The 27,375-nt window shown below is 41.3% G+C and overlaps 1 protein-coding gene across 10 annotated transcripts in view; it reads left to right on the forward strand.

Annotated features, from left to right (window-relative positions):
* LOC144255370 (uncharacterized) overlaps nucleotides 1–27,375 on the forward strand; it is a 96,431-nt gene that overhangs the window by 18,884 nt on the left and 50,172 nt on the right. For 8 of the 10 annotated variants that reach the window (XR_013343731.1, XR_013343732.1, XM_077799908.1 and 5 more), the window contains one exon: nucleotides 20,407–20,462. Coding sequence is in view for 7 of the 10 variants with exons in the window: in XM_077799908.1 (XP_077656034.1) it covers nucleotides 20,407–20,462 (56 nt within the window). In the remaining 3 variants the exon portion in view is untranslated. Of the gene's footprint in view, nucleotides 1–18,079; nucleotides 18,143–20,406; nucleotides 20,463–21,663; nucleotides 21,749–27,375 lie in introns of those variants that run through there. The other 2 variants (XR_013343733.1, XM_077799914.1) reach the window with 2 other exon arrangements.

A 27,375-nucleotide genomic window follows, 5' to 3' on the forward strand; every position in this document is an offset into this window, starting at 1 on the left:
ATCTGAGTTCTACCATTAATGTGTCAGTACAGAAAAGAATGTGTTGGTTTGTTTCAGCAGAAATACACCAAATATGGAAGCACACATCTTCTGGGATTTTGGAGGATTTGCTCTGATCAGTCCAGAAAGTCAGGCAATGAAAACTATGTCTGTTTATAGGTGGCAGTGCCCAGGTGAATCATGCAAAACAGAGAATGGGGTGAAGTTCTGAATTGGGCAGCAAGTCAATAGAAATTCTGAACCTAGACTCTGATCTCTAAAAAATTTCCCCCTCCTTTGATTTTGACACCTTTGTCCCTATTGGTGACAAGAGAAATGAAAATCCTCAGGAAAATAGAAGAAATACAGGCACTCTATTCTAGTATAAATGGTTAATTTTATGAACTTTAAGAGGTTGGTTAAAGATCAGACAGGAAAGAGGATTTATGCTTCATAACTGACCTTTTTTTTAAAAAAAAACACTTTTGAAAAGAATATGTGCTCAGGTCAGAGGAATAAACATTCAATCTCCAGCATCACAAACAACAAATAAAAACAAGTCACAAAACACAAAACAGAAACAAAAAAGAGGAATAACAAGAGATTCTCAGCACTCATTTTGAGTTTGGTGTCTTTATCTGAAAGGTCATTATTTCCTATTGCCTCTTGGTTTTGTTTGGCCAAAAGTAAGTTGATGGTTTAATATGATTTGCAGTCTTTAGAAACTGATTACAAAAAAGAAGGAAGTGGACATTTATTGAATAGTTACTATGTTCCCAGCACGTTCTAGTCTAATAAATATGGATGGATGCTGTTATATTGAGTGAAGAAATGGGATCCAGCCCTGAAACTGTGAACTACACAGTCAGGTTTACTACAACCCTTGATTTTTGCATTCCTAAAATCAGCACTCCATGCAAAATCCTGCAGTCAAACTCATAGGGCTCATAGCCGTAAAGGTGTTAGGGTTACAACACTCAAAACCTTAATTGGCAACCAACAAAAGGAGCCTAATAACAACAGTAGTGTAGTTTTTCAAGTTAAATGGTTAGACATATGCAAACACTACCACAAATATTACAATTTTGCTTTTAAAAAGACCCAAAGGTTGCTGAAGAAAGGGAGCATAGGATTGCAGCTTAGAAGTCATTCGAAAGGAGAGTCATTTGAAATTGCATGGAACCAGGTGCCACCGGATGTGGCTCAGAACACAAGCAGTGAACTAAGGGGCAGGTAGATGTTTGAAGCATGTGTGTGCAGTTTTCTGTATTCATCTAGTGTTTTTGTGTAGAGAAAATTGAATAAAAGCAGACACAGAATTCTCATTACACTCAAATTGTTCCCTAATATATCAATCCCTTTGGAACAAATTCCACTTTCAAAATAAATGTAAGAGCAGCCCTAATTGCACTTGCATTATCTATGCAAAGCCCACGACCACTCAATAGGCCAGCACCATTTTTATTCTCATTATGGATAAATTCTGACTCATGGTTTTATATTTAAATTTTCCACTATCACAGACAGTCAGGAGCAAAGTGTGTATCTCATATAATCTTTTAACTTTAGATACAGTTCATATTGTCACTGGTCCCGGCAAGGGATTAATTCTTTAATTAATCCTTTTTCGTCTCCAGTTCCCAATCTATAGGCAATCATTCAGAGGTGTTCATTATGGAAACTTCATAACAACTCTAAATATTTTTCAATGCTAGGAAGAGCTTTGTGCTCCGGCAGTACATTTGATTCTGTAGATGGGCCCAGAGGACCAAGACCAGAATCCAAGACTTTCTGAAGCAGACCTTCTCTCTGGACTCAGGGGTGAAACTCTTGGAGTCCCCAGACAGGCCACCAAATTATCTGGGCTAGTGGTTCTCCCACTTCAAGGTATGGCGGATTCACCTGCAATGCTTGTTAAAGCACAGACTCCCAGACTTCTTCTACAGAGCTACTCAGTCCGTAGGTCTAATTTGGGGCCTGGAGGTTTGCATTTCTAATAAGCTTCCAGATGATACTGCTGTTCCCTGGGCATCACTTCTTTTCTTCCAACGAAGGTTTACATTTTTATTTATTTTTAAATTTTTTCCCCATCTTTTGTGCATTATAGTTGTACATATTGATGGGATTTGTAGTTATATGTGCACACCACATAACCACATAATTTGGTCAATACATTGCCCTCTCCCTCTCTCCCTCTCTCCTCTATTGTATGGATCTCCCTTCCAATTTTCATGAGACTCCCCTTCCCACACACCTTTCTTTTCCTTTTTCCTCTCTAATTTCCACACGTGAGAGAAAACATATAACCCTTCACCTTCTGAGTTTGGCTTATTTTGCTGAACATCATGATCTCAAGCTTCATCCATTTTCCTGCAAATGACATAATTTCATTTTTCTTTATGGCTGAGTAAAAAAAACTCAGTTGTGTATATATACCAGGTTTTCTTCGTCCACTCATCTGTCGATGGACATCTAGGCTGGTTTCATAGTTTGGTTATTGTGAATTGCGGGCACCGTAATTTGAACAGCACTTTGATTGAGGCAGATTCTACAGAGAGCCATGTAGACAAAGTGTGCATGTGCAATAGTCAAAGATAGTCCAATAAAAGGGCAGCTCAGAGTATTTAAAGGGAATTTTTATTTAGACTCCTTTTTCTTAAGGAATATTAAAAGAAATTAGTTACAAAAGCCAGAGCAAGGTTCTCAAAAGCTTTTAGGTGCCTTTCCAGTTCTCCTGACCCCTGGGATAGAGTGGCTACTTTTCATTCAAGTCCCAAGTCCTTCCCCTTAGCCCGTTAGCCTGCCCTCTTTTTCTTCCTCTTTTTCTTCTTGAGTCCTTTGACTCTGATTCTCTAAATCGTAGGATCTGGGATGTTAAAGGGAAAATTCTCCCAGAAGGTGGAATGGACAAGGCAGATAAATCTCCCGAGTTGATAAATCTTGTCTCTCTCAGACCTATTAATATTTCACATCTAAACTCCAAAGGGAAACCTCGCTGATCCAAAGTGACCTGCTACCACTCAAGAGAATGTTTCTTTTTTAAATAATTTAACTGTTTTATGGTAGAAAAGCAAGGGGAAAGGGTTCCTGACTAGGTCCATTAACCTATAATTTTCCTTACAATGTTACTGAAATTAGAAGTGTGGTTACTTTTTAAAGTACCCAAGACAAAGGTTTTATTTGAGCCTGTTTATACAGTTCTGATTTTTAGTCTTAAACAGAGAGAGAGAAGTATATTAAATTCTTCCATTATAATTGTGCTCCAATCATGTTCTCTTTGTACATTTAGAGTTACTTCCCTTATATAACAGGATACTATGTTGTTTGGAGCATAAATGTTTAGGGCTGCTAAGAGAGATGGATTTGTACTTATCATTCTCATCTATCATTTATATGAGACATCAGTCTATAAATATTATTTTTAAGTTCATAAAAACCTTTTCCCAAAGTGCATCTTAAGCAAAATCCTAATATATAAAACATAAGCTGCCTGGACCTAGAGGAGAGGCCTGCTCCAGCCTTTCTCAACCAGGTTATGCAAAGGAAATAAACCTCACAGATCATGGTTTGAGCAGATATTTTTTAAGGTCTCCTTAGGATGGGCCACAGTGAATACCTTAGGGCCTTAGGCTCTCCTGGAACTTAGGTCAAGAAGGGCCGGCCATTTGGTGGACTGACAGAACACACGGATCTCCAGCAATGTTGCTTTATTTCGACTCCTCCACCTCTGCATAGTGGTCACTCCCAGATGTATGACTTTTTAAAAAAATTTTATTTATTTTTTAGCTGTAAATGAACATAACACAATGCCTTTATTTTTATGTGGTACTGAGGGTGGAAACCCAGGTCCCGCCCATGCTAGGCGAGAGCTCTACCACTGAGCCACAATCCCAGTCCAAATGCATGATATTACGACCTCTACTTTGCTACCAATTAGAGGACTGTTCCATCCAATATAGGTGTAGTGATGACGTGACCTTCAAGTAGAAGTGGATGGGGAGAAAGTCATCAGGTCAGAGAAACTCATGAGGTGAAGCGTGGAGTAATTATGAGGGTGTTTCTCTCATGTTTCATATCTCTTCTCATGTCTTCCCTATTGCTGTCCTTTGATGGGACAGACTAGATGTGTCTTGGTGGGCTCTGTTAAGGCCCGAAGGCATTCACGGGGCCCATCCTAGCACTGACCAGTCCCCCTCTTCCCCATTCCCAACTCCCCCCAACCACCCGAAAAGAGAAAGGAGACACTTAAATGAGCAAATTTATCTCATCAGTTACAAAAGAGGATGAACACAGACTAAGTACTGGCAGGAAAGTAGCTTGTAATATTAATGTTTGTTTATGTTTAAGAAGCACTCTGCCAAGCGTCATTTAAGGTGCTTTGATAGCTCCATCTCATTCCTTATTTAAACCCCTTGTCTTCACATTGTGCTCATGCTGTATGAAGAAACAGGCGTGGTGATCTGGAGCAACTTGCCTGTGTGCCCCTTGCTAACTGAGCACCCTGTGTGAACTTTTCAAGAAGATAAATGGTAACACCAATTTGTGGTTTTCCCAAAAAGGATTGAATAGAAAGAGTTTGCTTCAAAACTATTCCCTTAATGGGAGTGAGGGAAAAGTACTTCAGTGGGAAACTGGGCCTGGGGTGAGACTCAGAGCTAGAGGTTGTCTGTCCAGCATAAGCCTTGGTGTCTGTGCAGCTGGAATTTAGCCCTGGGAGGACGGTGACTCCTCTGGCCTGTTCTGCTGCGTCCTAAGCACCTGGGAGTATTTCTTGGTTAATTAATGAGCAAATAAAGTGAATGTGAGAGTGAGTGGAGTAACTGGTCCGTGACAGGGGCTATCACAGACTCACTGGAGAGACAGATGTGTCAACAAATAATTTGGGGACGATGTGATAAATGATGACACAGATATACCCAAACTCCAAGGAAACACAAGAGAAGGATGAATGAATCCTGCCTGAGAGGACCAGGGAAAGTGTCACAGGTGTTATCACACAGGATCCTCAGCCCATCTCGGAGGTGGTGATGCCCAGAGATGGATGGAACAGTTGGGTGCTCCAACAGGTGCAGCAAGACTAACTTAGAGATGCACCAGGTTGTGAAATGCTCCGGCTCCTGATCTTAGGATCAGGTTTAGTCGTGATACATGTGACACAGGTATGATGCTTGCCTTTGTTACTGGCTAAATAATTGATAGGGCTGAACAGTACATTCATCTTAGATCCTTGGGGTCAGTGGTCTAATGGGTTGCTGTTTTTTTTTGTTGTTGTTGTTGTTTGTTTGTTTTTGCTGATCCTTGAAGGCAGAGTTGTCAAGGATGTTTCAATGAAAGGGGGAATACAGTGGGAGAAAGAGAATGGAGGAAGCCATGCCTGCTTTGTTCAAAAGCATAAGTATTATGCTGTCTTATGTGTATGAGATATGATGTATACATGCACACACATGTACTGAAGTGGACCAAGACACACAAGGCACGTGTTGATCTCCTTACCCAAGGACTTTCTTGGGCTACATACAATCTGAGATTTAAAAAATTCATCCTGTGGGAGTTTTAAAACCAGTGATGGACAAGCATTTTTAGACTGCTGTTTTGGGGTGAATTCTAACAAAGATCATCCACCATACACTGTCCTCATACATACCTTCTAAATTTGGCAAAAATACTTCCAAGAATTTTTATTTTAATGATGCAGTTCAGAGAGATGCTTTCATTTCTTTCTCTAGATTGAACCTTGACATTTATGTGTTATTAGATTTACCTGTATCTCTAGTAAATGTTCTTGCAACAAAAAATTAAAAGAAAATAATTTTTATGCTCAGTATCTATTTTCAACATTCAGGGGAACTTTTTGAGTCCAATAGATTTTGAATCCTTTTGTTGCAAAATTTCACCTTTATTTTTCCGTTAAAATTTTATTTGGCATAAGACTCTGCCTGTCCCATATGGTGATTACATGCATAGTCCCCTTGGTGAGAAGTGATTCTTTTCATTTGAGTTGTTTTCCTGATAATTTATTGTCAGGACATTACTTTGGAGGATGTGTAATTCCTCTGGGGGGTTAAGTGTGGGTGGTGAGGTGTTCAGAAAACTACTACTTGTGGCCCATCCTGAGCTATGATATTCTCTTGCATATTTAGTCTGGCTTTGAGTACATAGTTGATGCTAAACAAATGCTAATTAATAATAACCTAATAAAAATGGATTTAGGGCAAACAAATGCAAAGCATAATGACATCTTAGATTTTTCAAATAACATTCATCACATCTATTTTAGTCCTCTCAAATTCAAGTCAATTTTTCAAATCATTTCTGTAGCAAAGAGGAGGTTAGATTTGGGTTTGTTGTTGTTTTCTTCTAGAATGCTCCGTTCCATAGATGCTTATAGCTCCTTGGCTGAGGTGAGGTGGCCAGGACACTCACTGGGATCTAGTGTACCATCCAAGAAATTGGGTCATTCCAGGAAAAGACAAAGATTTTATTTAATTAATAGCATCATTGAAACCACACCCTCTCCCATTTGTAACCTGGATCTTGGTTAAAATCAGGGTCGATAAGAAGACAGATGTGGTATTGACAACACCTTCTCCTCCAACAACCGCTACTTGCTACTTTTCTATGTAGACCAATTGGAATTGGTCGTCTCATGTTTAGCACCCAATTCCCTTCCAGCCTTTCTTCTTGGTCCTGGACCCTCCCTGTCTTCCAGCCACTGTGTTTCCAGGAGGAACAGACACAGTGTGGCATATACGCACAGTGGAATAGTATTCAACCTTAAAAAAGAAGAGAATCCCATTACAAGTGACAACATGGACAGACTGGCAGGACACTATGCTAAATGAAATACGTTAGGAACAGAAGGACAAATACCACATGATGCCACTTCTATGAAGTTCACAGGATAGTTAAACACATAGAAGCTGGGGAGAATGGTGGTGGGCGTTCATAATTCAATAGGTAGAAAGCTTCTGTTCTGCAGGAGGAGTAAGTTCTAGGAATCTGTTTCACTGCCCTGCCTAGAGGGAATCATGCATTGTGTGCTGAAGTGATAAAAAGTGGGCATACTCCAAACCTCACTCGGTTCTTCTCTGAGCTTCATTTCACTTCTCTGGAAATAGGGATAATGCCAACTTAGTGTCCCTGTGAGAACCAAATGCAATCCTGCTTATTGGATGTCTGGCACATCTCTGGTAGCAAATGAATATCAATTTTGTGTCCACCCGGGAGGTGTGCAGGGCTTGGTGGTGGGCCTTGTTTGTAGAGCCAATCTATGAGTCTGAATTCTGTCTTTGCTACTTGCTGGTTGTAGGGTTTGGAGAAGTTATTTAGTCTTTCTTTCTTGACCTCAGTTTCTCAATCAGCTAAATGGGATCCATAATATGGTCTAATATTCAGGGTTTCTGTGAGAATTGAAGAGGCAGTACATGCAAAGTGCCTCCTAGATATTAGCTGCATTATTATTACTAGTTTCCTAGGAAAACGAGTAGCCCTTTTTCATTATTTCTTAATTCCGTTTTATTATGCTATTATCCTTCCTTCCCAGGTGGGAAAAATGGGTCCCCATTGCTAAAGTTACTGAGGAAAACGCTGATCTCCCAAAATAGCTATTGAGCAGTAATTTTCAAAATACATAGTAAACCCAAGCTGTACATGAAAGGCTGTTAAAGTAGGTCATTGCCATAGGGCTGCTTAGAGAGGGTGCCGCTGGGGTGATTTATGTCTGGGGGGATTATTAATTAAACAAAAGAGGGTCTGTGTTTTTGAAAAATGCCTCTGCCCAGAAGAACCGTGCATGAAGAGACACAAAGGAATAGATGTGATTAAAGAGTGTGTCTCTATCTATCTATATATTCAAAAGATTATGCATTAAACAGGTTTTGTTTCTGTATGTAATGCTTGGGAAGTTTTCACAGATCTCTGTGTGGAGCTTGGACCACTTTGGTAAGTTCACTGCAAAGGAAATGGTTTGTGCATGTGAAATTGATGCATCAGTAAGGAATGGGCTCTTGATCCAAGGGAAGGGCACACTAAGGGTGTCGGTTTGTGGGTGAATATCCGAGTGAGTTCCAGATGTGTGACCACTGGATGTTTTTCCCCAAAGGATTTCTTTCGGGGGATTTTGACAAGAATAGGGACTTAGAGGTGTACCCTTAGGAGAGGAAAGCCTCGTGTAAGAATTCCAAACATAAACAATCGCTCTCGGGGCTTCTCCCTCTATCCCTCTCCTCTTCTTCCTCACATCAGTGAAAACATTCTCAGGTTTTCTTCTTCTTTGGAATTCCCAACCCTCCCACAACATTCTTCTTAATTTTTTTCCTCTATTGAGTGAAAATATCTTTACTGATTTTTTCCTGGTTATTGAAATAAGGCAATTTGTAAAATTATAAATTTTTTTTTGTAAAACATTTATTTCATAATAAGTGTTGAAATAAATTATGAAATAAATGTTTTAAGTTAATTTACTTATTTTAATTAGGTATATATAACAGCAGAATACACTTTGATCCATTGTACAGAATTGCAGTACAAGTTTACATTTCTAGGGTTGTACACGATGTAGCATCACACCCTATGTGCAGTCATACATGTACCTAGGGTAATGATGTCCATCTCATTCCACCATCTTTCCTGCCCCCATGCTCCCTCCCTCCCTCCCTCCCCTTTGCCCAATGTTTCTCCATTTTCCCCATGCATTCCCCCTCCTCATCATAATAAAATTTTATAAAAATGTAAAAAATACAGATATGCAAAAAAGTCATGAGATCTAACAAAAATAAGCACTATCAATATTTTGGGCCATAGCTTTCCAGATTTTTCCTGGGTATGCATTTGTATGCTAGTGTACAAACACGTACCAAGTGTTTTGTAAACTGCTTATATCATTTCATAGTATAGTATTTAATACATCTCCACGTCTGTTTCTTTTTAAACTAGCTTTATTACATATGTCTAAAAAGACGCAGAATATTTCAGATGCAATAATTTATTTATCAGTCCTACAAATAGCCCTCCAAGAATTTTTCCAGGTTTGCTATTATAAACAACTCTGATAGGAAAGTCTGTGTCCATACATCTTTGTATAATTGCCTGGTCATTTCCTTAGAATGAAGTCCTAGAAAGTTAATGGCTGCAGTTAGGTCCTGAGCTAGTCTGGATTCATATTAGTAAATTGCCTTCCAGAAAGTCTGTTTCAGGAAAAAGTCTCACAGTGGTTTGAAGGCGCTTCTCCCCACATCCTCAACAACAGGGGATAACATTGATCATTTTACTCTTTGACAATTTGATGGTCACAAAAAGATGTGCCCTTGTTTAAGTTTGCATTTCTTGTCTATTTGTGAGGTCAAACATTGTGTCTCAACTGTTTATGTTCTTTCTCATGTTATTATGAATTGGAATATTCATATAAAATTGCTTTGTATATCTATTGATAAAGAATATCAGCCACGTTAATGTCATACATAGTAAACATTTCCCAAAGTTTTAATATTTTATCTTTGGTTTCAGTGCCTTTGTTCATATAACATTTTATCCATTTTATGAACAAATTTGATAATTTTTTAATTTTACCAAGAGTGGCCAACCCCACTGCACATGTATAAAATTAAATAGACATAGATCTAATATTTTACACATAGGGCAAATATAAAGTTCATGATCACAAAGAAAGTTGTGAGGAAGAAGTCACTTGACTTCATCAGATGGGAAGATATTGCATGGTTGGGTGACAGGTGTCAATCATCCCTGTAACTTCAGAAAAAGTGCTCTCAACCCCAGCCTGCTCTAGGGAAGTATTGAGGCTGGTGATAAAGAAGAGTCCATGTCCTTTCTGGTGTCTTGGGACATCTTTATCTCCAGAAGCCTGTGTCCAGATGTAGTGAAGAGCCCCCAAAACTTCATCACGTGAGATTTGATTGGAAGAGGCAGAAGGGCTTTTCCAGAAGATGATTCTTTGGGAGCATAATCATTACATCTAAGTTTTTGAAAAATCCTTGTGCGGAACCCAGATTAGATTGCTCCAAAATTTACTCCATGGATACAATCAATGGGTAAAAGATACAAAGAGACTTCTATTTTCAATATGAGGTAGACCTCTATAACAGCCAGAAGTACCCCTGAACTGGGTGGGGTAGTGTCCGTCCTTTGGCATCGGAGGTATTTCAGCAAAGGCTGAAATTGTCTCTAAGGGAATGTGAGACTTTATTATCTTTCATTTAATTAGATGGAAATGTATTTCAATGGGACTCCTTTTCCCCAGTTTACTCCTCTTCAAAGCTACCCTTCTTACAGCTATCAGAGCAATCCATTAAAAAGCAAAACTGTCCCTCCTACTTGTCTTCTTGAAATAACCAAGAGTTTTCCATCAGCTTTAGTCTGAGCATCTTAATCAGGTCTCCCAAGTGCCTTCCTGCTGTCTTCCCTCGCTCCCCCAGTTCACGGTTCAAATTCTTGCAACAACACACCCTCTGTAGCTCCTCCTATCCACCACGCCCTTTCTTTCCCCATACTGTCATTGATGTCCCTTCTTTCTGGAATGCACCGCTCTGCTTCTTTTTCTGGGTAACTTCTCTTTTTCATTTAAGCCTTGACTCAGGTTCCACCTCCCCCCAGAAGTTCTCATTAACCACCTCCCCTTGACTGAATGTGGGTTAATATCAGCATCTTCAGGGTGGGAGGATTTTGAGAAGAACATTCTCTATACCTATCACTTCATCGTACCTAATACAAACAATGGTAAGAGAAAACACCGATTGATTGATGCATCTACTCAATATATACTTATTGAGAACCTGTGAAATGCTCTGTTCTGTATGGAATGCATTTCATATGTTTCACGAGTTTTCCAACAGTCCTATGGGATGTGCATTTTTAATATCCATATTTTATAGGTGAGGAGATAAGAAGATTAGTGAAAAATAAGAAATCTGTCCAATTAGGACCAGCCAGCTAGTAAGTGGAGGATACAGGATTCAAACCCGACTGTGTCTGATTTCCAGGATCCAAGCTCCTTACCACTGCATAGGCTAAAACTCCACAAAGAATTCTTGGCTGAGAGATTGACATAGAAGGTCAATCAGAAAGAATGGTGAATAGCACAGGTTAAAATAGTGACAGAAAAATGTACCTGATGAGTGGATTTTTTTCTTTTATTTATTTTTCTTTTCTTTTCTTTTATTTTTTTGAGAATTCACCATCTCTTGTAACTATGAGGCTCATGAATGAGCCACGGTATCCTGCACAGAAGCCTGGCTCTGCTCCCCTGGGTTTTTTTCTCTGGACACCTTCATGGTTCCTGCTTCTCTCTCCCTCCTTTCTCTCTCTGCCCCCTTCCTTTCATCCTTCTTTCCTTCCCCTCCCTCCCTCCCTCCTTCCTTCCTTCCTTCCTTCCTTCCTTCCTTCCTTCCTTCCTTCCTTCCTTCCTTCCTTCCCTATACTGGGGATCGAACCCAGGACCACTTTACCACTAAGCCACATCCCCAGCCTTTTTTATTTTATTTAAAAAAATTTAAGACAGGGTCTCTCTAAGTGACCCAAGCTGACCTGGAACTTGAATCCTCCTGCTTCAGCATCCCAAGTCACTGGGATCACAGGATCCGTACCACCCTGACTGGCAGGGCTCCTGCTTTTCTATTGATGTAGCTGGTGGCACCCTTTCTTCTGGTTCTTTCCAGAGATACACTTCTTCCTGACTTCATGGGGAGGTCTCTATCTCATTCTGGTCATTCTTCAGCAAACCATTTTCTTTTCCTTTCCCTGTGTGTCATCATCACAGTCCTTTCTTCTGCTGACCATGGCATCCTGACCCTATCTGCAAATCTCCATTCCTGATGTCCCCTCCTTCTTTAGAATCAACCTCCTTCATCAATCTGCCCTGGAAGTTTTGTTAACTTTTTCCCATCAACACAACTTATTTTTCTCCTGGGAAGCTATGGTAGATGCTCGAGGGACTGCAGCCTCTCAGTCATCTTCACATACAATTTACTCATATGCATAAACTTCTCTAGCTCATTCCACTGAATCTGGAATGGAATTCCTACAAATTACTATAGAATGCATATTCAATGCAAGTGAGTATATGTTTTTCTCAGGGACTGTGCCACCCACAGGGACTCTGCCACCAACAACACAGAATTATTGAATGCCCTGTGATTCTTCATATGGCAAATGGATACTTCTGCTCCTACCAACGTATTCATCTCTGTCTATTACTCCACTCTTCTACCCCTAATCTGAAGCAACATAGAATAATGCAAGCTTTGATGCTCAAACACTGTGTGGGTGTATAATTCTAAGAACTATTTGCAAGTCAACACCTGTCAAAATACAAAAATGCACCTGCCCTTTGACCTAGGAATTTACCCCATGGATGTACTTGTATTAGTATACCATGATGCCTGGGTGGTCTGCCATTAGTTTTTAGAAAAATACTAGAGAAAAATCTAAACATTCATTGATATAAGATTGACTCAATTTTTTAAGGTACACCTATGTCATGGGCTATCACAGAGTTGTGAAGGAGGGAATTTGCTCTATATCATGGAAAAGCAACATGAAAAAATATGTAACCATTTATATAAATGAAAAGAATATGAGTATTCATCTTGGAACATTTCTGCAAAGAAGCACATAAAAACTGCTAGATTTGATTATGGCTCGTGAGTTGGGTGTCAGAGAATGGGGAGGAGAGAAACCATTATCTTTTGTATTGTATTCTTTGGAGTTATTTTGATTGTTCACCATGAATATGTATTCCCTTTGTGACTAGATATATTATCACAATAAAGTCCAGGTTTATAATAGCTGTGAGACTCACCACTTTAAGAGAACCCCTGCGAGGAAGGCCATTGGTGTGCTGCCTGCAGCCCTTGACCTTCAGACCCTTCACAGTGCTCATGCGGAGGCCCTGTGCTCCCTGTGCTCCTCCCAGCCAGGGAATGAGTGTGAGAGTGTGGACTCCTTCTTCCCCAACATGGGACTCTCACGAAGAGCCATATTGGCTCTGGAACTCCCTATTGGGCTGGCCAAGACTTTCTCAGAGTGTCAGTCTGAGGCTTCTCCTTCCCTTTCCCCTTTCACAGATGTCAGAACTACACTGCAATATTAAGATTCTATCCAAACTACTCCTTTTGTCTTTCATGAGTATTTCCCTTAATAACTCCATTGCACATACGATTCGGTCTTGATGTCTCCTCTGTAGAACACATGAACTAGCACTGTTGGTACCAAGACTGGTGTGACACAGGGAGAGACACAGTCATTTACTGGCAGTTGTCAAGGAGAATTAACATCTCAAGTGGAGTAAAGGGTGGAGAAGGAGGAAGAAGATGGCCCTATCCCTACAATTTTACTGGCACCAGCCCAGAACCACATTCTTAAGTGTGGACCATTCTTGTTGGTGTGATGAATCAGGCATTTGGAAAATGTGGGGGAACAGTGTCTATGATGACAGAAGGGAGGAAAAGGATTCCAGAAAGTGGAGTTTAAAGGAGAGGAGAAGTGGCCTGAGAATACATGCAGGTTTGTGGATAGTGGTCAGAGAGCTGGAAGGAGAGGAACTGGAAAATCAGAGAAGAAGATGTCTGGTATAGAGGCATATGGGTGGACACAGAATTGAAGATGCTTGTGTCATCTGTCAGGGTTCACATTTCTTAAAACATTCACCATGGAGCAAACCTTGAATCACCAATTAGACAGGATGACTTGGCCAGTTGACATTACCCAGACTTTATCATTGGCCATCCCAGAACTAGACCCACGTGAAATAGGGATGATGGTGGCACAGACGGAGGCTGCAAGTGGGTTTAGTAGCAATGACCTCCCTTTACTAAGGCTGATCCTGCTACTGGCCCCTCTGAATGCCCAGCCTATGGATCTATCCTGGACCAATGGAATATGGCCACCCAGGTGGAGACTGTGATTATTCTCTCTGTAGTTGGATGGTTGGAGTGCGGGAGAAAGGAGTTCTCTAAAAGGAGGAGGGTGGTACCGCCATCCAAGAATAGGAATTGGATAAAATAATACCTACTGTGATGACCTGCCCTGGGTGAGCCAACTCAGTAAGGCTATGAGCACCTACTAAAATAATCACATTCTCTTCTTTTTAAGGAAACATTAACTTTGAAGCATGGTAAAAGATGCCTTGCTCACCTTTGTACTTCTCACAATGATTACCAAAGCACTTAAATTAAAGGAGAAAATAGGAAGAGGGGGAAAAAAAACCAGGAGAGAGATGATGGATTTCTCCATTGTGATAATCACTTTTGTTCTAGCCATTGACTCCTTCTTTATGGGTTTCCTGGTGTACTTTCTTCCCTTGTTCAACCAAGAAAAAGGCAGAAAAATCCTTTTGGCCTGTGCCTCCAGCCTAGGTCCCTGAAGCTGCCTATTTACTGCATCATGGGTAAAATTTGGGTTAAAGATAATTGTAAATATGCTATTGATATTAACTGATGTTTTCCCAACATTGCAATAATGCTTGTTTTGTTTGTTGGAGAGTTTATTACTTTTTGATCGATAGAATGTGAGATTTGTGGGTGAAATTAGCATAGTGAATAACAATTAGGCAAAAAATCAATGGCATTCAGACAAATACGAAACTTGAAAAAGTCCCATAGGCACAGGAGCCACACACACACACACACACACAAACACACACACGTGCATCATGCACACACACACACTTTTAAAACTGAAATGCACGTTATGAAGGGGGTTAGAAGGTGTGTGTAGCTTTTATGAACAAAACCCCCAAACATGTACAAAGAAGCCATCTGCAGATTCTGTATTTAGGAAACTCAGATCTTGTATTCTGAAAACACTGAAACATCAATATCCATTAATTCCATTTGCACTCCTTTTATTTTTAGTTTAATTAAGAGTCACTGAATTCTTCTTCTTCACCAGCTCTCTGTTGGATGCTGGGGGTAAGAAATGAAACAGAACTCTTCACTTCACTTCTGCTTCTTGACTGAATTTCAGTATCATTCTATGGGTGGCCAGAGCAAAACACGTGCATATGGTCACCAAATCACAGCCAATTAAATTAGGAGAGACTCCAGCTGTCACAGGATGTCGTTCATTCCGAATAATAAGACAGAAATCTCTGAGAATACAGTAACTCTTCAAGTCTTTGCTTGAATACTTCTAATGACAGGGAGCTCATTATCTCCTCAGGTAGTCCATCGTATTGTGGCACAACTGTAATGGTTAGAAGGTGCTTTCTAACACTAGAGAAACCTGCTTCTCTGAAACATTTTCATGGGCTCTGGCTGTGCCTCTAGTGTCAAAAATAACAAGGGAAGGACAACAGGACTCTGTAATTCATTTATCACCTTTTAAGGTTATAGACCATTTCATGTGTTTTCTTCCTTAGAAAAAAAGAACAAGACTCATTATGGCAACAGTTTTTGAGCCTCACTATGTGCCAGGCACCAGAATAAGTTCTTTATATATGTATATTATCTTACCCTTACAACAAACTTTCCAAGCAATTTCTATTACTAATCCCATATTACGGATGAGGAAACTGAGAATTAATGAGTTTAATTGATATGTGCCCCAAAATGTTGGGCCTAGGATCCAAACCTAGGAAGTCTAATTCCAGAGTCTGTTTTTAAAAATACTGCTCTCATGAGTTTGTTGCCCTTATCACAGGAAGAAAAGTAGCTCAAATAACTTTTCAGGTTCATTGCCTGCGTTGAAGTACAGGTGTTCCTCTGGCTTTTGGATATGATATGGACAGTCATGAAAGGAACCTCACCAAGCCATTTCCATTTCCTTTCCCTTCTACTCAGTGGACAGAAGCCATGGGGTTTAAAGAACAGGAAGATAAACTCACATTTAATTTTTAGATTTATTTTTTTCAGGAGCTCCAAGAAATTCATGCCATGGTTTACAGCTCTGTCCACCTTGTATCTTGTCAAAGAGATGTCCCTTCAGTGCCATGAGAGTCTTCCATCTGGTGTGTGCCATCTCTGATACCTTGTTGAAAGATGGCAGCCATCTGCCAAGGAGAACCCTCTGATCCACCTTCCTTTCTAAGTGGAGGGTGCCTCCAAGCTTTCTTGAGAAACAACCTGTCATCTGTGAGCTTGTTGAAATCAGTGGCCAGGTTTCTTCTTGTCCCCTGAGACTCTGGCAAATGTGGTTTAGAGAAGTTACTAAGTATATATTTTCCGGGTTAAATACAGTGACGGGAATATGATACAGTTCTGAGTTCTTACATTTTGTGGTGCTTCTAAGAAGTATTTCCCTGAGAATGTTGGTGAGTATATTTACCACATCACTCAGTCTCCCCGTGGACCCTGACATCTGTGCATCGCGGTGTTGGAGCATTCCACGGAGTTTGTTGCCATGTCTGGGAATCCTCACTATATATCATCCTATCTGATAATTCCTTATGGAATATTTCTGTAGCTGAGAATTTCCTTCCCCTGCATGCCTGTTCAGAAATCAATGTTTAGAATAATGGTCCTGCTTGGCTCTGAATTGGGCTGGTTAATAACCATTGCTGAGGAAATCAATCAAATCTATGATATCTTATTACTTACACTAATTTAATCACAGGGAACAGATCGCTGTTCCAGTTCAAAGGGCCAAGAGAGGGTGTGTGCCTCTGTGTGTGTGTGTGTGTGTGTGTGTGTGGAGAGAGAGAGAGAGAGAGAGAGAGAGAGAGAGAGATAGATAGAGATGGGGTAGAGAAAGAAGCGGAGAATACCTTATGGAAAGTGAGACCCTAGGGAGAATGACCTCTTACTAGAAATCTCTATAACACATTATTATAGGCAATATTCAGTTGAACTTTAATTTGTACCTAAAAGCATGCCACTTTTATTTCAATTTCATTCTGAGCATTTTTTTTGTGTGTTTTGAATAATTGTTGAGATCAAAGAAGGCACTTGCTAATTCCCTAATCATACAAATTAACTGAGTTTGATACAATTGCTCACATCTGATTACTGCAGCCAACCCAGATGGCTCAGTCCTAGGCAAACAACTAGATTATAGATGGTCAGGACGGAGGCTGTGAACGTGAGGGATCCATGACAGTTCAGTCTCTCCATGTACCCCACTTTGTGTCAACTTCTTACATTGCCCCCCACCACCTTCCTGTCCACCCTGATCCCAAATGTCTCAGCTTTTGTGAAGTCTTGTCTGAGGTCCCCCCCAATCAAATGACAGCTCTTCCTCCTCCATGCTTCAATTCATTTTGTGTTTCTGGAGAGAGCACTAATCATCTGGTCCAGACCATGTCTCTTTCTTTTGGAAACGCCCCTCTTCTGTTCCTTGGAGGTTCTGGTGGGGTGTTTAACCAAGGACCCTGCTTCTTTGTCCCAGACTGGCCAGTAGAGGTCATCACCCTCTTGGACACAGAGACTGGTCCAGAATGAACCCAGCAGAAACCTTCTTGGGGGAAATCATGTGACGTTTTGGGGGAGGAGTCACTGCTGCAAGTGGCAAAGACCATGAAGTTGCAGTTTTCACCCTGGCCTTGCTCCTGTTTTTGTGTGGCTCCGCCTCAGTCAATTTGTCCTGTTTTATGAAGTGTCTTAGTCCCTGTTCACTGGTTCTAATGCAGGGATGATAGATTTTATCTCAGGGCCCAAGCCTGATTGACTGGCAGTGACTGCTGGAGTGCTGGGTTAGGAACCGATGTCGGGTCAGGCATGGGGTCAGCAGGAAAAGAAATCTGTGATGGATTAGTTATGTCTGACACGGGAACAGCAGTGGTTGTAAACAAGCCAGGTGTTTGCCATTCTTTATCTAGTGACAGATGCTATTTCTTCGAGGTGATTGGTGTGAGTCCTGGCTTTAGGTAGCAGGCTATTTCTATCACTTGTCACATTTGTCACCAGGAAAGCCACAGTGACCACCTCAGGAACTAGGCCAACCAGAATTTTGCCCTTCAGATTGTGAAATTAATTCTTTGGGTCCTCAAAGGCTGAAGTCAGTCATCAGAATAAATGACGTTAAAGTATATAAATCCAAGTGGGGCAGGCACATAAAGAGTGGGAGGAAAGATCAACGAAAGTTGTTCTGATAAATTCCGGGGACATGCAGCATAGGCCGAGAAATCTAGGGTTGTATCAGAGCAGCCTGTGGAGGCCAATTCACTGAAATTAGTTTTCCAGTTCCATTTTCAATGGATCAGTTTGGATGTGTCAAGGTCTGTATAGACATCTGTGGTTAGGAACCACGCATGCTTTCTTGCCATCACCTTTCCAGGGCCTGGTACATGGAAGTGCTCAAAGGTGTTGTTTTGGATGAGGGAAATGAATAAATGAGCAAAGGAAGGTGAACACTCTTTAGCTCATATCAGGAGTCAAAGCTGATAGGATTGATGTGTATGGAATATTGTTTGATGTAGAATTGTACTATGCAGGACAGATACATTCAGGCTTTGATATTCAGGATGCAGAAGCGATGGAAGGAAGAGAAAGGAAGTAGAGAGGACAGGAAGCTTCTCAGATTGATGATGCAAAGCAACTGAACAGATTCACCCAGGAGCTGTTCTGAAGCACCTGTGTTGACCCTGCCCAAAGTACTTCTCAGAATCTATTTTTATTGACAGGTTATTTATCTGTCTTCCTCCTGACTCATCGAGGGAGGCACTGTGCTTATCTTATTAATTACTGCATCCCTAGAACCTAGCATCGTCGCAGTACACAGTAGGTCTGCAGGAAACACTGAGTAATCAGTGGGTTGGCATCACACGTCGATCGACGATGACAAACCCTTTCATCACTATTTAAGATGACACGACATTTCTATTTATTGCTGCAGGGAAACATGTTATCCAAAAGCAACATCCTGACATTTATGGTGGGGGATGAAGGTGCGAGCCTTGTTTCACATCGCTCAGGACTGAGCTTCAATTACTGAAAGACTATATGGAGTTTATGAGGCTTAACCCATAGCTGGTTCCTGCTCATAGTCAAAGGCCAATGAGTGGTCAATAAAAGCTGCAAACAGCTTTCCATTATTCCTGATGGATTTCTCTGTAAGATGACAGGGTGTAACAGTGATCAATAGTGGAACAGCCATTCCTGGGGGCCTCTTGTGCCAGATGTAATATACTGGTAAAAAGGAGGGAAGCATGAGGTATTGTTGGTGCATTGGCCTGCGGTTTTGGGTAAACAGAGGAAAGCTCTTTTTGAAAAAGGGTGGACAATGTTTGAACACTTCCAATAGAACTTGGCACACAGTGGGGGCTCAAAGAATGTGACTGTGAGGATCATCTTGGGAGAGTCGACAGAAGAGCAGCTACTAAGTTGGTTATGGGGAGCATATTGGTGAGGATCGGAGCCCAGGAATCAAATTATTTGTCCCTGTGTCCTCATCCTGCACAAAATGGAAATGAGTAGAAGAGGCATTTTTGACACACTGAATGATGGGGACAGAAATACCTTATGCTTTCTGACCTCATCTGACCCTTGGAGAGTCAGAATTAAGGCCTGTACCAGGGATGCTGCTAACATGAAGGACGAGGATGTGACAGAGCCTGCTGATCTTAGAGGGTACTATTTCTGCCTCCGCATCACCCCATGTACAAATAAGCTGGTTAGTTCATTAGCATATCTGACCTTCTGAAGGCCCTAAGGTTCAGATGTCCTGATTTCAGGGGTGCTGAACCATTGAATCACATCCCCAGACTTTATAAATTTTGTTTTGAGACAGGGTCTCACTAAGTTGCTTAGGGCCTTCTAAGTTGCTGTGGCTGGCTTTGAACTTGTGATCCTCCCCCTTCAGCCTCCTGAGCTGCTGGGATTACAGGCCTGTGCCACTGCATCCAACTTAATATCCAGTGTTTAAGGCTGATGTGGAGCGAGTAAATAATGTTCCATTAACAGATAACGACAGACCTATTCTTGGCAGGTTTAGACCCGTGAGCTGTTAGAATCAGCCAGGAAAGTTGATAAATACAAATATGGGAACTTCACCCTAGAATAAGGTCTCTGTGGGTGGGGGTGGGAACCAGTTTGTGGGGGTGGGAACCAGTTTCTTTCCCCCAAAGCTTATTAGGTCATTGTACTGCACAGATAGGGTTGAAAGGTACTTACTTAAATCAATCAGGTAATAGTAAAATTCATAAAAGACTTATTTTTTCTTGCTTTACTGAGGTATAATTGACAAAGAAAAATTGTTTATTTTATAGTGTCAATGTGATGTTTACATATGTAACACTGTGAAATGATTAGCACAATCAAGCTAATTAACATATCCATAATCTCACATAGTTACTGTTTGTGTGCATGTGTGTGTATGTGGGGGGTGGGGTGAGATCTTCTTTCTTAGCAAATTTCAGGAAAACAATACAATATTATTAACCACAGTCATCATCTTTTGCAATAGATCCTCCAAACTTATTTGTTCCGTGTAACTGGAACTTTGTGCCCTTTGACAGACATCTTTTTATTCTTCCTCTCACAGGCCCTGGCCGCCATACTCTGCTCTACCAGTTTGGCTTTTTCAGAATCTCTACCAAAGTAAGATCATGCGGTGTTTGTCCTTCTGTGCCTTGCTATTTCACTTAGCGTATGTATGATCGGAATTGGACTTGTTTCATCATTTTAAGTATCAGCTGATCTTTAACAGATATTTCCAAGTCAGTGGTTGTTCAGTAAAGGAGAGGATTGTATTGCCATCAGAATCTGGAGTGTGTGTATCTGTGACCTTATGCATGTGGTTGGGACTAAGCCTATAAGAATTGTTAGTTCATTCTCCTTATTTGGCAAACGGGTGCATTGAGACTTGGGAGGAGTAAATAGAGGACTATTAAATAATATGGGAATTGAGCCAATGCCCTTTCCCTGAGGAGTGTTTTTAGGAATAATGAGGGCTGAGCCCTCTGCTAAGGAGGACTTCCATGAAGATGTGATGAGGCTCTCCAGCGCGTGAGCAGAGAGACAAACTGACAGGCTCTCACTGTCTGTTCTCTCTCCTGGTTTTCTTGAGACCTCAGCTCTGAGGCCAGACCCTCTGTGCTGTTGACTGCACCATGCTGCATCTCCTTGTATGAGTGGATGGAGTGACTGTGGGCTGATGCATGAGCATGGAAGGGATTTTGAAGGTTGGGACCAGAGTGTCTGCAGTGGTAGCCCTAGTGGCTTCTAACTTGTGTGCCTTTGGAGGAATCCATTAGCCCCCTAAGGAAGCCAGATGGCATGTGATCAAGATCCTGTTCTGACATCACACCAGCAGGAACAGGTCATGTGGGCTGCGCTGGGAGTGGCAGAATGGAACTCCGGGACTTTCCTTTTCCTCTAGTCTGGGTATAAAATGAGGCTTATGAAGTCATTTGCTAAAAATAATCCTTGGACTTCAAGTTTCCAATTTCGGTTCAGAAAAGTGAGGAATAGGTGCAGATTTCCTCACTTCACAGACCTCTGAGACCCTGGTGCAATAAGAAGCCAGCTTCCCCAGGCCCCCAAGAAGCTTCAACTGCTGAGTGATGCTGATCTTGGATGGAAAGAAACATTGTCTGCTGAGGCTTCCTGGGGAATGGGCCAAAGGTTTTTAACTATGAGAGGTTTCCTGGGGACAAGATTGTAATTACTTATAGAATCTCTGCTTGGCAGAACTGGGCTGGATCCTCGAGTTGTTTTCACTCAATCCTATCATTGTGCACAGGAAATAACAGAGAGGACCAAGTTCTTCTCACTCTGTCCCATTCTGTCCTTTTCTCAGCAAAACTGTCTTCATTCCACTAATGTTCCATGTTCTGTCTGGACTATTAGATCTGATTCATATCCTAAGAACTTCATACCAAGGTAAAACTTAATACATTTAACTATGACATTGAAGGTGGTAGCAATGAAACTATAACATGAAACATGCCAAAATGTTGAAGGTCTATGAAACATATTTATATTTAACCTTATCATTTATCTAAGGTGAGAGTCCCTTATAGAAATCATCATGATCACCACCATTACAATCATCCTGGCCATCTTCATGGAGCATCATCATCATCATCAAAATCAAAGTGGATACCACTGTGTTAGATCAGTGTTTTTCAAAGTGTGGTCCTGCCCCAGTAGCATGAGCATCACTTGATAACTTGTTCGAAATGCAAAATGTTGGTACCCGTCTTAGACCTAATAAATCAGAAACTCTGGAGTCAGACCCAGAAATTTTTATTTTAACAAATCTTTCAGGTGATTCTCATGTATGCTAAGGCTTGAGCATCATTTTGCTAGATTGTGCCAAAGGCTTTTAATGTTTTATCTCATCTCTTCCTCAAAATTACTCTCTGTGATAAGTACTATTATTGTCTTCATTTTGAGAACACGGAGACAGTGAGGTTAAATAACATGCCCAAGGTCACACAGCTTATAAGGGGTATATCTAGATGCTGGAATGTAATATGGTGTTAAACCATATTATATTTTCAACAAAGGCAGCATCGATGTCTCTGCTTATCTGAACAAATTCTCTGAACTATGAAAATAGAATAATAGGAAATCTTTCATAGCCAACCCCTACCTGTATCATGGAACTGGGATTAATATTTATTCAGCTGCATTCCCTATAGTCCATAACTAAAGTGTAGGTCCAGAGGTGGTGGCATGACTTCAAATCCCACCTTGTCTTCCTTCAGAGAAATGCTGAAGATGATCCCTGGGCAGTGTCTGTGCCAGTGAGGCCTGTGGCAGAGAGAGAAGGAGTAGGCAGAGGGAGATGAGGTGGCACCAGCTGCAAAATTCTTGCTGAACAGGGAAAGAGGGACAAAGAAGAAACAGGGCCAAAAGAAAAATAAGTAAGTAAGCAGGGACCTCTATTATAGTAAACAAATACTATAATACCCATTATGGTGATCTGCAAGTGAAACTCAGGGAGCTCTTGGGCCACATGTAATACCACCTAATGGGAGACAAGATCCAGGGTTTGACATGGGTGTTTTTGACTCTAAGACCAGTGCTAATTCTACTGAAGAAAATGCCATGAATGGGGCTTTCTGTCTTGAGGTCATAATGATCTTCAGGGGATTAACAAGCCCACTGAAACCAAATGCAAAGGTGTGGTGTTGTGCTCTGTGTATATGCGTTTACGATACTCCTGCACAAACACACTTGACAGAGGGTCTTCCAGAGAAACAGAGCTAAGAGGCTATGGGCGTGTATCACAAACACAAATGCACAGAGCACGACACCACACCTTTGCATTTGGTTTCAATGGGCTCATTGACATACACCCTTATTATGCTCATGTAATCACGGAGGCTGAGAAGGCTGCCGGTCTGCCTGCCATCTGCCAGCTGGAAACCTAGGAGAGCCCATGGTGTAGCTCCAGTCCGAGTCCAAAGGCCCGGGAACCAGAATTGGTTTGTAAGTTCCAGTTTGAGCGCTGGAGAAGGCTGATGTCCCAGCTCTAAAACAGTCAGGCGAGACAGCGAGTTATCAATGACCCCCTTTTGCTCTGTTCAGGCCTCCCATGGATTGGATGAGGCTCACTCACACTGAGGGCAATCTTCTTTACTCATTCTGCCGATTCCCTGAAAGAGTCTAACCAAGAGCTGCTCACCTCATGCTCTAGTCAAGTTGACATATAGGAATTAATGACTTGCCCATTTCCATTTATTTCCATCATGGGCTCTGTGGCAGATGGCATGTTCCAAAGATGGCTGCCTGTGTGTATGCCACCCCTTGCCCATTTCCTACCCGTCAATGAGGTCCCAGCCCCTAGCCTTTGAGTCCCAGACCCCAGAGATAGTCCTGCAGAGTGAAGCTGTCCTTGCTGTCTCCTATTTGAATTCTGACCCACAGAATCTGAAGGGCACAGTGAATGGTTGTTTTAGGCCCTTAAGTTTGGGGTGATTTGTGGCATAGCTGTGATAACTGGGTTACCACTTCCAATCTTTCTCCTCTGCTATCCAAATAATCTTTACAAAATGCTGTTGTGGCTTTTTCAAGCTGCAAATCAAGATCCTTGTGGATCCCTTTTGGCCATAGGGTAAAGGCTGGTTGCAGAACCCTCTCTGCCTGGTTTCCCAGTCTCAGGATTTGTACTGTGGTTGCCCCTGTACCCTGATATAGGGAGCTATGTCAGGTCCCTGAAGCCATAGCTCCCCAAACCCATGTCTGAGTGTTAGTACATTTGACTATAGAGAGTCTTTCACAGATTCTTAGCAAAAAATGGGAGAAAGTAGGGTTTACATGGTAAGATTTTCCTACAGGTAAATTGATTCTGTTTATGGAACTATCTCTATACCCACCCCTACTTCTTGCTCTCTTTTTCTTTCCTCAAATTTATATCCTTCCTACTTTCTGGTGCTAAAAATGTCCTTTCTTTAATAAAATAACGGAAGTAGCTTGTTTGTTGTTTCTTGCTGTTAAAATCCTTACTAAGCAAAATAAAAAGTTGGTCACTAAATGCTAGTCTCTTAATTTTTTTTAAAATTTTAGTGTTTGAAATAAAAGTTTGAGAACCACTGACCCACATAATAAAGCCCAAACCACTTAGCATGACATTGAATACTTGCTGCTGTATTAATTGAATCCTATGCTAATTGTAAGATAATTAGGACCACCCACCATGTGTTTCAACGCTATGCCCTTCAGGTAAGTTGTGAACTTTGAAGAAAACCGGACACTTGGTGGAGCATTATTTCTTTGGGAAAGTGTTTTAAGAACAAGCCATTGGCTTAGGTGAATTTTTAAAATATAGCCTATTTTGAAGTTAGGCATTGCTTATTGATGAATTTAGCACAAACCATTTACCCAGTCAGACACACATCATGCATGCGCTCAATTCAAATAGCCATGCATTCCCCTACTTATATTAACGTAAAATATGTTAATACCTCATGCTTAACAACATCCACAATGATGTGAAAACACACACACACAGACACACACACACACAGCCACAGCTACAGGCATGCATAGTGGCTGGAAAAATATGGAGCTCAAGCAAGAGATCCGGTGCTGTAATTAAGCAAAAGCACTTCTGGATTCCCCTCCAATCCCAAGGTTCTCCATCAATCTCCGCATGTCTGCTTTTGGGAGCTCTTTTCCCCCATGGTCCTGAGAGTTTAGAAAAAGTCGGCATGGGTGATACTCACATAACTCATCCATGCCGGAACCCTCCCTTCTCCCGGGATTTGCTCTTGCCTAGCCGCCCATCCCAGGGCCAGGGCGAGGCTACCGCTTAGCGCCCTCTGCTGGAGAAAGCATTTGCATCTTTGCTGGACCCGCAGCCACCTGGTATTGCTCCAGTAAATCTGTTGCCTGCCACCTCGCTAGGATAATAGTTCATTTTGGGTTTGTTGACCTCTGTCTTCTTCTAGTTGCTTGGTGTCTGGTGATTCAAAAGAGTGATAAATAAACATAGGATTCGTAATCACAGTGTGCATGATTAGGAACACTTTCTGAACATTTCAATTCAATTTGCATTTAGGTCTGGTTAACCTGAGGGGCAGGCATGTTAATCTTCACACAATACAGATTGATTACTGGCTTCTCAATTTTTTTTCTTCCTCCAGATGACAAGTCCCAGCAGCCTGGAATTTGTCAATTTAGGATCCCACTCAAAGAGCACAGCTAACTGACTTTAGGAAAAATACTTGGAATAAATACATTATTTTTTGCACAGAAAAAGAACATGCAATTACACCCTAAGGAAAGGCACTACTTATAACCTGCTGCCTCCTGAGATACCTTGGTGCTGCTATTGAGTTTATTAAGGAGGGTTAGGAGGTCTTGGTAGCAATGCTGGCCCATCCCTTCTACCCAGCCTTATTGTTCCACAGGATCAGTGGACATTCACCAGTAAAGATGATAAATTAGACAGTCTTTTATCAGTGTGAGGGTGGCACTGGGAAAGTAGGTAGAGATGTTTTGTCTGGGCCCCCTGATCTTTCATCTGTCTTCTTTGTGGTGAGATGCTATTTCTCAAAGTACACAGGGATCCTCTGCTCACCCTTGGAAAACATCTATAAGTCTGGGATGTTTCCGTGACCTTCATAGAAACTTAAGGAATCCTATCTACGAGGGTAGGTTTCTCTGCTCTGCCTCATGCTTAACAATAGAATTGCAAAACCTGGCAGACCTTTGAGGTGTTTATTATATTGTATGTTGCTTGCCTGAGTCAAGGGCAGAAATTAGACTTTAGATACCTCTAATGCCAACTGGTGCATTTTGTAACATATAGCAGGTGCCCAGGAAATTATTACATGAGTGGTAATGACTTTCTTGCAGGTGGTTGACTGTAAGTAGGAGAGGATGTTTTATTCCAAGAAGGGGAACCTGGGTAATTTCTGTAACTTTTGTTTCCTGTTTGCTCCTGCAGGCATGGTACTTACCACCATCAACTGATAGGACAGAGTTTTGATGGTTCTCCCCACCCACTGGAGCCCACATCCCCTCTCACCTCCTTGACTTTCACAAAGTGACATTAACACTATCCTAAGAGTGCTTGCCTTAGTACTTGGTCATTGGGGCCATTCCCCAAGTACAGCACAGGATGGCTCCATCACCAACATTTACCAGTGAGTGAACTCTGGTGGTCACAGTTCCTCCCTTCTCACAATACTTTTGGAGAGGTAATAGTCAAGAAAGATTCCATGCCTAAAGAATCTGCCATCTTCCTCTCTTAAATACTCTCAAATGTTTTCTTGGAATAAGCCAGAGAAGCAGAGCTGGGTACTTGGACATTGTAATGGCACCTTGTAGATTTACCTCCACAGAATGGCCTTTTGATAGTCCATTTTGAGGTTCTGATAAGAAACAGATCTATTAGGTTGTAGTTAAGTCCATTTTAATGATGCTATAAAATGGTGTTTATTATAACATACATTGTATTCTTTATGAAGACTTCTGGGAGAAATTTTTATCTGGTCCTAGTGCCATGAAAGTTTGGCTAATTAGCAGAGAAGAGCTTTTACCTTTATGAGCTACATAAACTTTCATATGTCTAGTTTGTGTGTGTGTGTGTGTGTGTGTGTGTGTGTGTTTATTTCAGAAAATTCCCAAGTGATGCAAAATTTAAAAAAAAAAATTCTTGGAAGAGGAACTACTTTCCCTCCTTGGAGACATATTTTAAATATATGACCTGTGAGGAGACTTTCTCAATGGCTTCTAGGCAGTTAGAAACTTCTGCTTCTGGGCCCCCAGATCACTTTGTTCTTTAGAATTGTGGATTGCACTGTGTTGTGTCCATGGCTGTCAGTCTTACCCACCTGGGAACTCATAACAGACAGACACCTTCTGTGTGGTCCCCCGAACTCAGCACAGAGTTAGAAGAATTGTCACTCTAAAGTTCAGCTTAAGCATCTGATCTTCACTAACCTGTGTTCTCTCAAGTAGACTTTGTCTATGTGTAATTTTATAGCAGTGTGTTGGAAGAGGAGTGGGCGGTTTTGACTAGATGGATTAATCTTTTATTGAAGATCTTGTAATT

This window comes from Urocitellus parryii, chromosome 6, assembly GCF_045843805.1.
Source record: "Urocitellus parryii isolate mUroPar1 chromosome 6, mUroPar1.hap1, whole genome shotgun sequence".
Lineage (NCBI taxonomy): Eukaryota > Metazoa > Chordata > Mammalia > Rodentia > Sciuridae > Urocitellus > Urocitellus parryii.